Source organism: Chrysochloris asiatica, unplaced genomic scaffold, assembly GCF_000296735.1.
Source record: "Chrysochloris asiatica unplaced genomic scaffold, ChrAsi1.0 scaffold00020, whole genome shotgun sequence".
Taxonomy (NCBI): domain Eukaryota; kingdom Metazoa; phylum Chordata; class Mammalia; order Afrosoricida; family Chrysochloridae; genus Chrysochloris; species Chrysochloris asiatica.
This window is the reverse complement of record NW_006408538.1, coordinates 15,893,876-15,906,465: the sequence shown is the minus strand read 5'-3', so window position 1 is coordinate 15,906,465 and position 12,590 is coordinate 15,893,876. Positions and strand designations below refer to the sequence as shown.

Sequence of the window (12,590 nt, the reverse complement as noted above, 5' to 3'; positions counted from 1 at the left end):
ACTCAGTAAGCCCTCCCCCTACTCAAGATCAGGGTCCACAGGGGCAGCCCTGCAACCAGGCAAGAATGACCCAGCTGCCAAGCACTTTGAAAAAGCCAAAAGCAAGCCCTCTGGGAGCCCCCACTGGGGTCTCTCCCAGCCTCACTTGGCTGCACCCTCAGTCTGGTTTCACACCTGGAAGCAGGTGAAGGCAGGGGCTCCAGGAGGCCTGGGCTGGGGCGAGCTGACGTCCTTCCAGCAGTACCTGTGATGAAGTAGCTGAGCTCAGCGTTGAGACCCACATCGTTGTCTGTGCAGTTCAGCCAGACCACCCGGAAATCCCGTGGCACATCCTCAGACACGGAGACGTTGTACACGGCTGGGAAGAAGGTGGGAGTCTCGTCGTTCACGTCCAGCACTGTGGGGACAGAGAGGGCACATGGGAACAGGGCTGGCTTCTGCTTTGGAAAACCCAACTCCAAAGGCAGCGGCTCAAGCCAAAGTAGGAAATCAGTTCCCCAGGAAGTCACAGCTTTCAAGGGGAGCATTTGTGTCATCATCTCCTGGCGCTTGCTGGCATCAGAACAGAGCTGGACAGCGCTCCACAAGCCTCCCCATCTCTGTTCTGAAGGCTTGATGTTGCTCAAGAGAAGAGAGTAAACCTCAGTCTCTCTCTAGATAAACCTAACATGGACAATGGGGACGATCAGGGTAATGACAAGGGGCCATTTAGGCCAAGCCCGCACTGAATATTTCCCACGTGGTCCTCATAACATCCTGTGACCGACTGCCGAATTCGGAATGAGTCGATTCCGAATCCCTACAGGGCAGGGTAGAAAGATTCCTTAGTGTTTCTGAGACTATAAATCTTTATGGGAGCAAACAGCCTCATCTTTCTCCCAAGGTGTGTCTTGTTGGTTTGCACCACTGACTTTGCAATTAGCAGCCCAGAATTTAACTCATGGTTCCACCAGGTTTCCTTACATCCTTGTGACGCAGGCATTATTAGACAAACTGCATAGAGGGGAAACATGCTCAGAGCAGTGGAGTGACTTGTCCAGTTACACAGTATGAAAGGGGCCTTGCTGTGGTTTTGCGAAGACCTGGCCCTGTTTGTGGTGGGGTCCCAAGGGAGGGAGATGACTTTGAGGTGTTTTCCTCTCAAAAGGTCTGATTTTCCTCAAAGGTTTATTTTTCCAACTCTTCAAGCCAGGCCCTATTATTCCTGGGGCAGGTGGGGCTCCCAGCACCCCATAGTGAAATGATATGGCTTTTGTTGAGGCCTTGGAGGAAGGGGTTTCTCTCTGGAAGGCATGGACGTCCTTCCTCCCTGTCAATCACTGATGAAGAGAGGGTCCTCCAACTGGTCTTGAACCAGCAGGAGAGAGCATACGGCTGTCTCGAGTCTTCACCTTCTCAGGTCCCCACTCTGAGGAAGGTGCACATTTGTGTCTGTGCTGAGGTACGCCTGCCTCCACATCACATGGAGAGTGGGCCAACATGACCCCGAGGACAGGCCTCATCTCCCCATTAGGCTCTGCAGTGATCTCCAGAATTAAAGACACGTCCAGAGGTGGTGGGAGTCCTGGTGTGGCGCTGTGGGTTAATGCACTGGACTACGGTCAGTTTGAACCACAAGGTCAGCGGTTGAAGCTCACCAACCACTCCTCGGAAACCCTATACAGGGTCGCTAGGAGTTGGAACCAACTCGATGGCACTTAACAACAACAACCAGAGGTGGGGAGAGACACTGCCCCTGCACCTGCCTCTAGACTAGAGGGTGCAAGTGCAGATTATCTGGAGTGCCCCAAGGGATGAGGATTCTCAGGGAGTCCCCTGCTTCTCTGTCTTACTCTGTCATTTGGGAGAGGGTAGCTTCCTTCACCTTCACATCCGCAAAACAAAAGCCCTGGCTTTTCAATGAAGATAAAGCGTTCTTCAAAACCACCTGCCGGTTCTGTTGTCATTGGATCAACAACTCAGTCCCAAAGAGGCCAGCAGGGGTAGAGGACAAGGCCACTGCCCCTGGGCTCTGGGCAATGAAGGCAGCGGCTGGGAGTGGGGAAGGCTCTGCTGGTGCTTTTAATCTGAAGGGGACAGGGAGGCCTCTGCTCCACTGAGTAGCTCCAGGCGGCTGAGGAGAACAACCACTTACACTGTGACCCACATGGACGGTGGCATGGGCACACCACTTCTCCTGGCACACCCTGGGGCCTGTGTCCGTGTGAATACTGGACAAAAGTACCAGGCACCCTCTACCCTACCTGGTCCTGCCCTGGGGTGTGTGTCCATGTGGACAGTGGGCAGCAGTGGTGGCCTGGGCACCCCACTCTCCAGTCACTCAGAAGAAGACCCCGTCCCCTCACCGTGGATGGTGAGCGTGCTGGTGGAGCTCTTGGAGGGTGTACCCGCATCGCTAGCCACCACCCGCAGCTGGTACTTGGCAATCCGCTCACGGTCCAGCTCGGTGGTGGTGATCACCACGCCGCTGCTGCTGTTGATGAGGAAGTCCATGCGCGGCATGCCCACTTGCATGCGGTAGGACACCAGCCCATTCAGGCCCTCATCCAGGTCGATGGCCACCACCTGAGGGGAAGAGGGAGAGGCTGTGTGTGGGGGTGGGGGACTCCAGGACTCCTGCTTCCCCATTAAGAAGTGTCCCCTCCTTGGCTTTGACTCTCCTTGGAGCCTCTGGCCAGATCCTTTCCCAGATGCTTCTGGAAGTGTGGCATGTTGGAGCTGAAGGACGTCTGGATGTCCTTTAGTCCACTTGCTTATGGGGCAGAGTATCTGGCTGGAGGTAGGTGGCCTAGAGAAGGGTTTTTCAGAACAAGAGTCCTAATCTCCACCTCAAAACCCTGCTCTCACTGCCAGGAAGCCCTCCCAGATTTACTTCAGCTGACTCTGGTCCCTTCGAAAGCGCCAATGCTCCTATAATCCTCACCCCCAGCCCTTACCACGCACACTTAGAGTGGCTGTTACAGCTTCCAGACCCTCCGGTGACAGGAGCTCAACTCCACAGAACACTCAGTTAACACTTAGCTTGGATGTCTAAGACAGCAGCAAAAATTAGAGGCTGTCATTAATTATTTTTTAAAAGTTGCTTGAGGATTTCATTAAAAAAAAAAAATCATTTGAGGCCATGTGTAGGTGATTCCCATCCTGAATTTATACACGGTTCCCATTTCTGAAGAGCCCTGACCAGAAACATCCTGATTCAGGACCCTAATATGCTGACTGTTTTGCAGAAGAGGATTCTAGCGATTTGAGAGTACTGTGTAGTAACAACATAGGCTTTTTCAGTTAGGACAGCAAAGACGTTGAGGACAAGCCAACATCCAGGGCATCGAGTCTAATTCCCACTCCACAAGCTTCACAAGAGGGTGCCAACTACCTTTATGAGGATAGGGGCTCACCACCTCTGCCTTATTTGCACACGACCCTGGAGGAAGTTCTTCTGTGCATCCATCAGAAACCTTTTCTGACTGAGGTCTTAGGTCGGACAAAGGGACCTACACAAGGCAGAATGTCTTCCTATATCTGATAACAGTTTCAAAGTCAAGCTTTCCCAACTTCTTCAATCGTCTTCTCATGATTTGGAGTCAGTTGTTCTGTGAACTCACAGGTTGTGTGTGAGCATTCCATTCCTTAGCTGTCTGTGACTCCCTGCACCAGGTTTGGGGGCTCATTTGTTTTCATTTTCACCATTCTTACTCTACTCCTGGTTAGGGATGCTTCCTCAGGGATTGTGTCCCTGGATCACAGCTCACCCTGCTGGGAGCTTGGGGCAAATGCTCTCTGGAAAGGGTGAAGGCTCCCCAGGAAGAGTCAAAGAACACTATTTACAGATGAAGAAACAGAGGCACAGTGGCCTGAAGGGCCTGCCAAGGTGACCCACTCTGGCATCCTAAAAAATAAGCAAGCCTTCCTCAAAAGGCTTTGCCACCCAATCTCCTTTCCTCTCTGGTATAAATCCTCATGAAAAGCACACACGTATAGCTAGCTACTGGGTATTCCCTGCAGCTGAAGTATCCCCTGGGCTTCTGAATGAATTCTTACAACAGCAGATACTGTTATGCCCATTTCACAGATGAGAAAACTGAGGCCTAGAGAGGTTAAGTAGGTTGCTCCAAGTTATACAAGTGGGAGGAGGTGGAGTTGGAATTCACATCCACGTCGATTAGGTTCCGAAGCCCATGTTCTCAACCACAAGAGAGGGTTTACCAGTCTTTCTATGTGGCCCTTTTAGGAGCATCAACTGCCTTTAGGAGTATCAGCTCCCCTGAATCAGCATCTTCAGGATTTCCCTGAATGGAAGGGCGATGGACCAGAAGATGAAGGAGCTAGGTTCAAGATTGGGCTTACCTCTTCTAGCCACAGGGACTTGAGTAAGTTTCTCTGAAGTCTCAAGTAAAATGCGGAGGCTGGCTGTGTGCTGAGGAGTTGGTTTTCTGACTCATAACCACCCTGTCTACGATTTCTAAAGCTGTAAATCTTTACGGGAGCAGAAATCCTCCTTTTTGGTTCTTGGACTACATGTTTCCAACCTTGTGTTCCAGAACACTCTGAGGGTGTGGGTGCTGAGGGTCTTAGAACAGTTCTCCATAATCATGTTCGGAGAATCTCTAGCTTGCCTTCCAATAATTGTCTTGTCTTCCTCCCTTTTACTGTATTTAAATAACCAAGTCCAGCTGCTGTTGGACCAATTTTGACTCATGGGTGGTGACACATGTGTGTCATAGGGTTTCCAAGGGCTGATTTTTCAGAACTAGATCACCAGGTCTTTCTTCTGAAGCACCTCTGGATGGATTCAAACCATCTATCTTTCAGTTAGTAGCCAAGCACTTGAACATTTGCGCCACCCAGGCATTCCTTGTTTCTGCGTTTCCCCATCTCCCTATCCTCCCCTATGGTGCTTCATGTCTCCAGACCCAGCCAACTCCCTCCTCCTCCAGGAAGTCTCCCTGGACTTCCCACCTATTCCCCATCTCTTACAGCACTGGCTCCCCAAGTTGGCATGGAATGAGCCAAAGCTCAGTACAGGGTTTGGCTCACACGGGCATGTGCTGCCCATTTGGTGGCTGGCAGGGATGAGGTGAGAGAGACAGGAGATAGAAACTCACTTGGTAGACGGAGACCCCCGCAGGGGTGCCCTCGAACACCTCAGCCACAAAAGGCAGGTTCTGAAAGGTAGGGTCATTGTCATTGAGGTCCAAGAGGTTCACAAAGACTGTGGCACTGCTGGTGGCTCTCAGAGGGGGGCTGCCACCTAGGGGGCAGGGAGAGAGGGAAGGAGAGGTGCAAAAAAAGGGGGGCAGGAAGAAAGAAGAGTGGTGAGTGCGAGGCAGATTCAGCAACTCTCCATCCCATGCCCCCATCCTGGGCCTCAACTCCCTCCTCCCCTGCCCTGTTCAGAGTGCTCTGGGGGCATCCACAGCCTCCTGGATAGGTTCCAGGACTCCCAAGGGACCCCAGGCCCCCAAGCATCAGGGGCTACAGGGGAGGGACTTGAGGACACGTACAGTCGGTGGCAGAGATGATGATCTTGCGCATCAGCTCTGCCTCGTGTGGGTCGGGGTTCTCCCGGTCCAGCATGATGTGGGTGGTGCGGATCTTGCCTGTGGTACTGTTAAGACTGTAGAACTTATTGGGCGGCTGGATGCTGTATACCAGGGTGCCATTCTCGCCCAGGTCTGGGTCCAGAGCTACCACCTGCCAAGTGGGATGTAGAGGGGGATCAGACTCTCTTCACTGAGGGGGAGAGGAGGGTCTGGCTGGCGGGAGGGGGGGTGACTCTGTGCCCGAGGCCTAGGGTTATCTGAGCTCATGCATTGGGCACTCCACAGTCTCCAGCCCAGGAAGGGAGCCTCTCTCTGGCTCCAGTAGGAGTCTCTGCAGGAGATGAGGTGGGGTGGGGTGGGGATGGGAGGTTCATAAGTTAAATCAGTAGTGGGGGTCTTCCCTCGAGTCCTGGCTTCTTCATCCAGCAATCCTGACCTTAGGCAAGTCCCTATCCCCATGTAAACCTTGAATGCCGTGCGGGGCTATGAAGACATGCGCTGGCGTCCACCAGGCGCGCAGTGATACAGAAATAGCAGCACTCTGCATGCACCGTGTCCATAGCCTTATGGTGGACACCTTTAATCATGACCATGCAGGTTTCAACCACAAGGTCGGCAGTTCTAGCTCATCAGCCACCTTATTCAGGGTCACTATGGATCGGAACTGACTCAATGGCACTTAACAACAACAGCAATAGATGAGATGGGAGTCTTCTCCAAGGTCGGTTTGAACTGCCAGATTGGTGGTTCAAATCCACCAGCTGCTCCTTGGAAACCCTATACAGGGTGCTATGATTCAGAGACTCAAGGCACTTGACAACAACAACATTGAGGAGGTGCAGAGAGGCAGCCTGAGTCATGTGGACAGGAAATGACAGTGTTTCTCTTTTCTTTTTCTGATTAAAAACAAAAAAGCATTGTTATGATTTAGGTAAAAGCTTACATAGCAAATTGGGTTTCCATGTAATAATTCATACCCATTTTGTTCTGTGACTTTGATTGTGACCCTCAAAATGTAATGGTACTCTTCCCACTTCCTTCCTGTGTTTCCTAGTTTCTTTCCTCCTTCTTTCCTATCCTTTCCTACCTTCTGAACTTTGTTGTTGTTGTTGTTAAGTGCCATTGAGTTGATTCCAACTCATAGTGACCCTGGGGTTTCCGAGGAGCAGATGGTGTGTTTGAGTAACCAACTTTGTGGTTAGAAGACCAGTGCTGAGCCTACAGTGTTTACCCCGGGCACATGAGGATCTTTAGATTTTGTATGGTTGGTTGTCCTAAGGAGTCGTACCTCTCCGCTGTTACCGTTCTCTTATTAGGCCTGTCTATTACTTAGTTGAAAGTTGAGCCACAGAAGTGAGTTTCAGTTCCAGGTTTGAGGGGTATGTAAGGGTGGTAGTCTGAGGGGTTCCACCAGTCTTAATTGGACCAATAAGCCTGGTCCTTTTGACTATTTTGTGTTTTGTTCTACATTTTTCTCCCCCTCCATCTGGAGCCTCCTTTCAGAGCAGTCAGCCTCGGTAGCCAGGCATCATCCAGTTCTTCTGGCCTCAGGGTCATGGAAGCAGGAGTTCACTTGGCGCATTAGTCCTCTGGATTAATTGTTTCCTTGCGTCTTTGATTACAGATTTTAAAATACTCTCAAACATAAGTAAATTGCACATGCAGTAGAATACAAACTAGATGACTGCTGCTGCTAGATGCTGTTGACTTGGCTCCAATTCATAGCAACCCTATGCACACCAGAATCAAACACTGCACCATCTCCACAATTGTCGTTACGTGTGAGCCCACTGTTTCTGCCACTGTGTCAATCCATCTTGCCAAGGGTCTTCCTCTTTTTTGCTGACTCTCCACTTTATCAAACATAATGCCCTTCTCCAGGGACTGGTCCCTCCTGACACTATGTCCACAGTACGAGAGACAGAGTCTTGATAGCTTTGCTTTTAAGGAGCACTCTGGCTATACTTCTTCTGAGACAGATTTGTTTATTCTTCTGGCAGTCCATGGTACTTTCAATATTCTTTGCCAACACCATAATTCAAATTCAATTCTTCTATGATCTTCCTCATTCATTGTCAATTTTTACAAGCACATGAGGCAAATGAAAACACCATGGCTTGCGTCAGGTGCAGCTTAGTTCTCTAAGTCACATCTTTTTTTTTTTTTTAAATGCTACATTGTGAATTATGTGATAGTTTACATGGGAGAACATTAGATTTACATTCATCCTATCATATATCTTTTCATTGCCATGGTTACAATCCCCTCCATGCATCATCAACCAACCAAAGGGTATATACACTACAAGCCTGCCTCCCGGTCGTCAGCACACAGCCCTCTCCCTCTCTGTGTCTAAAGTCCCAAGCTGCTCCATCTATCCGTGTCATCGTCTCTGCCTCCATCTCAGACATCACTGCTTCTCTGGGTAGGGTCCCGCTCTCTGCTCTTCTCCCTTGATGGTCCCAGCTTTGTTTTTTGACACTTTAAAGAGACCTTTTGCAGCAGGTTTGCCTAATACAATATGTCATTTGTTTTCTTGACTACGGATTGTAGATCCAAGCAAAACAAAGTCTTGGACAACTTCAATCTTTTCTTCATTTATCATGGTGTTACTAACTGGTCCAATGGAAACTTTTTGTCTTTGAGGTGTAATTCCTACTGAAAGCTATAGTCGTTGATCTTTATCAGTAAGTCTTTCAAGTCCTCTTCACTTCCAGCAAGCAAGGTTGTGTCATCTGCATGTCTCAGAGTGTTAAGGAGTTTTCCTTTAATCCTAATGCCACATTCTTCTTCATAAAATCCAGTTTCTCAGATTATTTGTTCAGTTTATAAGTTAAATAAATACGGTGAAAGGATACAACCCTGGCACACATCTTTCCTGATTTTTGAACTATTCAGCATTCCCCTTTGCTGCTTGAACAACTGCCTCTTGGTCTATGTACAGCTTCCTCATTAGCACAATCAATGATCCTGGAATAGCCATTGTTCATAAGGTCACCCATAGTTTGTTATTGTCCACACAGTTGAATGCCTTTCATAGGCAATAAAGCATAAGTATCCATCTCTCTGGTATCCGTTGCTTTCAGCCAAGATCCATACGACATCATCAATGATAGTCCTCATTCCATGTCCTCTTCTGAACCCGGCTTGAATTTCTGGCTGCTCTCTGATTGTGTAATACTGTTTTTGAATTACCTTCAGTAAAACTTTGCTTGCATGTGACATTAATAATATTGTTAGATGATTTCTGCATTCTTTGGAATGGGTACAAATCTGGATCTCTCCCAACCGATTGGCCAGGTAGCTATTTTCCAAATTTCTTGGCATAGACATGGAAGCGCCTCCACTTGTCTGTCTGTTAGTTTGTTGTACTGTGGCATGTGTGTTGCTGGAAGCTAGAAGCTAGGCCATCAGCATTTTGAATACTAGCAGGGTCACCCACATGGACACGTTTTAGCAGAGCTTCCAGACTAAGACAGACTCGATGACTGGGTCCTTATAAAAATTTAACATTTATGCCCATCAAAAGACTTCACCAAAAGAGTAAGAAGAGAACCTGCAGACTGGGAAAAAATTTTTGGCAACAACACAGCTTTTTAGGTGTCATCTAGTCTCTTCTGACCCTATGCACAACAGAAACACTGCCCAGTTCTGGGTCATCCCCACAATTGAGGCTTGAGCCCATTGCTGCAGTTACAATATTGATCCCTCTTGTTGCGGGGTCTTCCTCTTTTTCACTGACTCTTCACTCAACCAAGCATGATGTCCTTTTCCAGGGACTGGTCCCTCCTGACATGCCCACGTCTCACTATCCTCACTTCTAAGGAGGCATTCTGGCTGTACATTTCTCAAGACAGATTTGTTTTTCTAGCAGCCCGTGGTGCTTTCAATATTCTTTGCCAGCACCGTAATTCAAATGCATCAATTCTTCTATGATCTTCCTTCTTCATTGTCTTTCACATGTATATGAGGTAACTGAAAAATGACTAGTGGTCAGGCTCACTCTAGTCTTCAAAGTGACATTTTTGCTTTTTGATACATTAAAGAAGTCTTTCGTAGATTTGTCCAACATATCTTACAAGGGACTAAATTTAAAAAAAAATTACAGAAAACTTCAACAACTCAGCAACAAAACAGGCAAATCAATATAGAAATGTGGAGAAGACATGAAGAGACACTTCAAAGAGGACACTGATACAGACAATAAACGCAGTAAGAAATCATTAGCTATAAGATGGATGCAAATCAAAACATAAATGAGCTATCATCTCACCCCAGCATTAATAGCAAAGTTCAACGAAAAAACAAAACAAATAAAAAACATGGTATTTTCAATTGACCTTGAGTAACTTAGTTCTTCTTTTGTGATGGGTCTGTGCAAATTTTCTACCTCAGACTTAGTTCTTTTGGGTAGGTAATGTGTTTCTAGAAATATGTCTATTTCTTCTAGGTTTTCAAAGTATTTTCTTATCGTCTTGATTTCAGTGGGTTCTGTTGTGATTGCACTCATTTCATTTGCTTTATTTGCATTTTCTCTTTCTTGTCCTTTGTTAAATTTGCCAGTGGTCTGTTGATGTCAGTAAACCTTTCAAAGTACCAACATCTCAACTTCTGGTCTTCTTCACTGTATCTATTGTTTTTGTTTCATTTATTTCTGCTCAACTCTTTATTATTTTCTTTCTTCTGGGGACTGTTGGCTTTTCTGCTGCTCTTTTTCTGATTGTTGGAGATGCTGGGTTAAGGTACTGATTTTGATTCTTTCTTCTTTAGGATAAGAGCTTTTATTGCTATAAATTGTCCTCTGAATACTGCTTTTGAAAAAATTTTGGTATGCTGTGCTTCCATTCTCATTTGATTCAAGACATTTTTAAATTTTAATTTTTTTCTATTACTCTGGTGGCACTGTGGGTTAGGTGTTGGGCTGTTAGCTGCAAGACTGGCAGTTCAAACCCACTAGTTGCTCTGTGGGAGAAAGATGAAGTTGTCTGCTCTTGTAAACATCTGTCACCTCAGAAACCCTAAAGAGTAGCTCTGTCCTAAAGGTTCACTAGGAGTCAGAATGGACTCAATGGCAGTGGGGTTTTTTGTTTGTTTTGACTTACTATCCAGTAGTTTTTAAGCAGGGTGCTAGTCAGCTGCCAAGTGTTTCATTTCCCCCTCTTTGATCTTCCTGATGTTGGTTTCCTGTTTTATAGCATTGTAACCTGAGAAGATGCTTAGCAGTATTTTGATGTTTTAAATTTTACATTTACTGAGGCTTGCTTTGTGGCCTAACAGATGCGCTGGGAAGGACCATCATTGTGCTATTATTGGGTGGATGTTGGGTATACATCTATGAGGTCAAGTCGGTTGGTTGGGCTCATCATCTGCATTCCCACTGAGTTTCCTTCTAGTTGCTGTCCTTCACCGAAAGTGGTGTAGACAGGGTTGCTATGAGTTGGAACTAACTCAACAGCCCTTCACAACAATGACAACTACTACTATTGTGGAATTGTCCATTTCTCTTTTTAATAATTCTGCTTAAGCAGATTTATGTATTTATGATTTATGTATTTTGGAGGTCTTCATTGAGTACATATTGATTGTAGTTGTATCCTCTTGCTGGACTGGCCCTTTAATCTTTATTTAATGTCCTTCCTCATCTCTGTCACTGTCATCAGAAATAAATATTACCACTCCTACTCTGTTTTGATTGCCATTTGCTTGACATATTTTTTCCATCCTTTGATTTTGAGCTTATTTTTGTCTTTTTGTCTAAGGTGTGTCTCTTGTGGACAGCATGTTGATGGGTCATGTTTTCTTATGCATTCTGTTAATTTCTGTGTTGTGACTGATGCATTTAGTCCATTTACATTCCATGTAATTATCGACAGGGTATATGAAATTACTGCTCTCTTTTTGTGTGTAGGTTGTTGATTGTTCTGGTGTTCGATGTTTTTCTGTGCTGAGTTCACTTATCAATTTACTTATCAATTACTTATGAATTTCCTTATCAGTTCCTTTGTGGCTGTTATTTTATGAGTTTATTGAGTCTATGATTTTCTTCCCTTTTATTTTGGTGAGAAAGCTTATTAATTTTCTTTGAGATTACCCTGTAATTTGTTAGTATCTTCCCAAGTTTTAAACAGGCTGTTCTACCTTGATGTCCTCTTGACTTTCCCTCTATGTGGAACTTCTGTAACTACATGTATTCCTTTTGCTTTGGAGTCGTCATTTACAAATTGATGTCTTTGGTTCCCTATTTTCAGTCTTGCAGGCTTATTATTATTATTTTTTTATATTCTGTATCTGGGTTGATTTCCAGGCAATTTTGTCATATGTCTTAATTTCAGGTTGTTGTCTGCCATTGTCATATCTCTGTCTGAAGGGTTCTCTTTACTGTTTCTTGTAAGATTTGTCTGGTCTTCACAAATTCCCTTAATTTCTGTTTATCTGAAACTGTCCTAAATTTACCATTGTTTTTGAGGAATAATTTTTCTGGTTCTTGGTTGGTAATTTTTTTTTCCCTTCAGAGTTTTATATATGTTATCCCATTGCCTTTTTGCCCACATGATTTCTGTTGAGTGATTTCAGAATTCTTTGTTTGTCTTTAGTTTTGGAAACTTGTATTGTGATAGGTCTTGGTGACTTTCTTTTGGGATCTATCCTATTTGGAGTTCACTGAGCTTTCTGAATGCACATCTTCTCGCCTTTCATGACATTTTAGGGAAGTTTTCTTCCAACAACAGTTTGATAATTTTCTTGGTGTTTTTGTGTGCGTCTTCTTATTCTGAAATTCTGATCACATGCAAGTTCGTCCTTGTGATGGGGTCCCACAAACTTCTTAGGCTTTTTTTGTTGTGTGTTTTCTTTTTCAATTCTTTTTTCTGATTGTTTCACTAACAGATTAGTAGTAAGAAATTTGTCTTCAGTTTAGTGAATTCTTCTTTCCAGTGATTCAATTCTACTCCTTTGCCCTTTCAATGAAAATTTATATTAATCTTCTGGATTTCTATTTGCTTTTTTTTTTTTTTTTTTAAATGGGCTCTAATTTTTCCTTTATTTTGTCAA

At 45.6% G+C, this 12,590-nt stretch overlaps 1 protein-coding gene across 1 annotated transcript in view; it reads right to left on the bottom strand.

Moving 5' to 3' along the window:
- Window positions 1-12,590, bottom strand: part of CDH23 (cadherin-related 23) — a 569,346-nt gene that overhangs the window by 131,055 nt on the left and 425,701 nt on the right. Inside the window, exons 23-26 of the mRNA XM_006835863.1 lie at window positions 5,502-5,691; window positions 5,103-5,248; window positions 2,346-2,565; window positions 245-397 (exon numbers count right to left, since the gene is read on the bottom strand). Of these exons, the coding sequence (XP_006835926.1) occupies window positions 245-397; window positions 2,346-2,565; window positions 5,103-5,248; window positions 5,502-5,691 (709 nt within the window). The remainder of the gene's footprint in view (window positions 1-244; window positions 398-2,345; window positions 2,566-5,102; window positions 5,249-5,501; window positions 5,692-12,590) is intronic.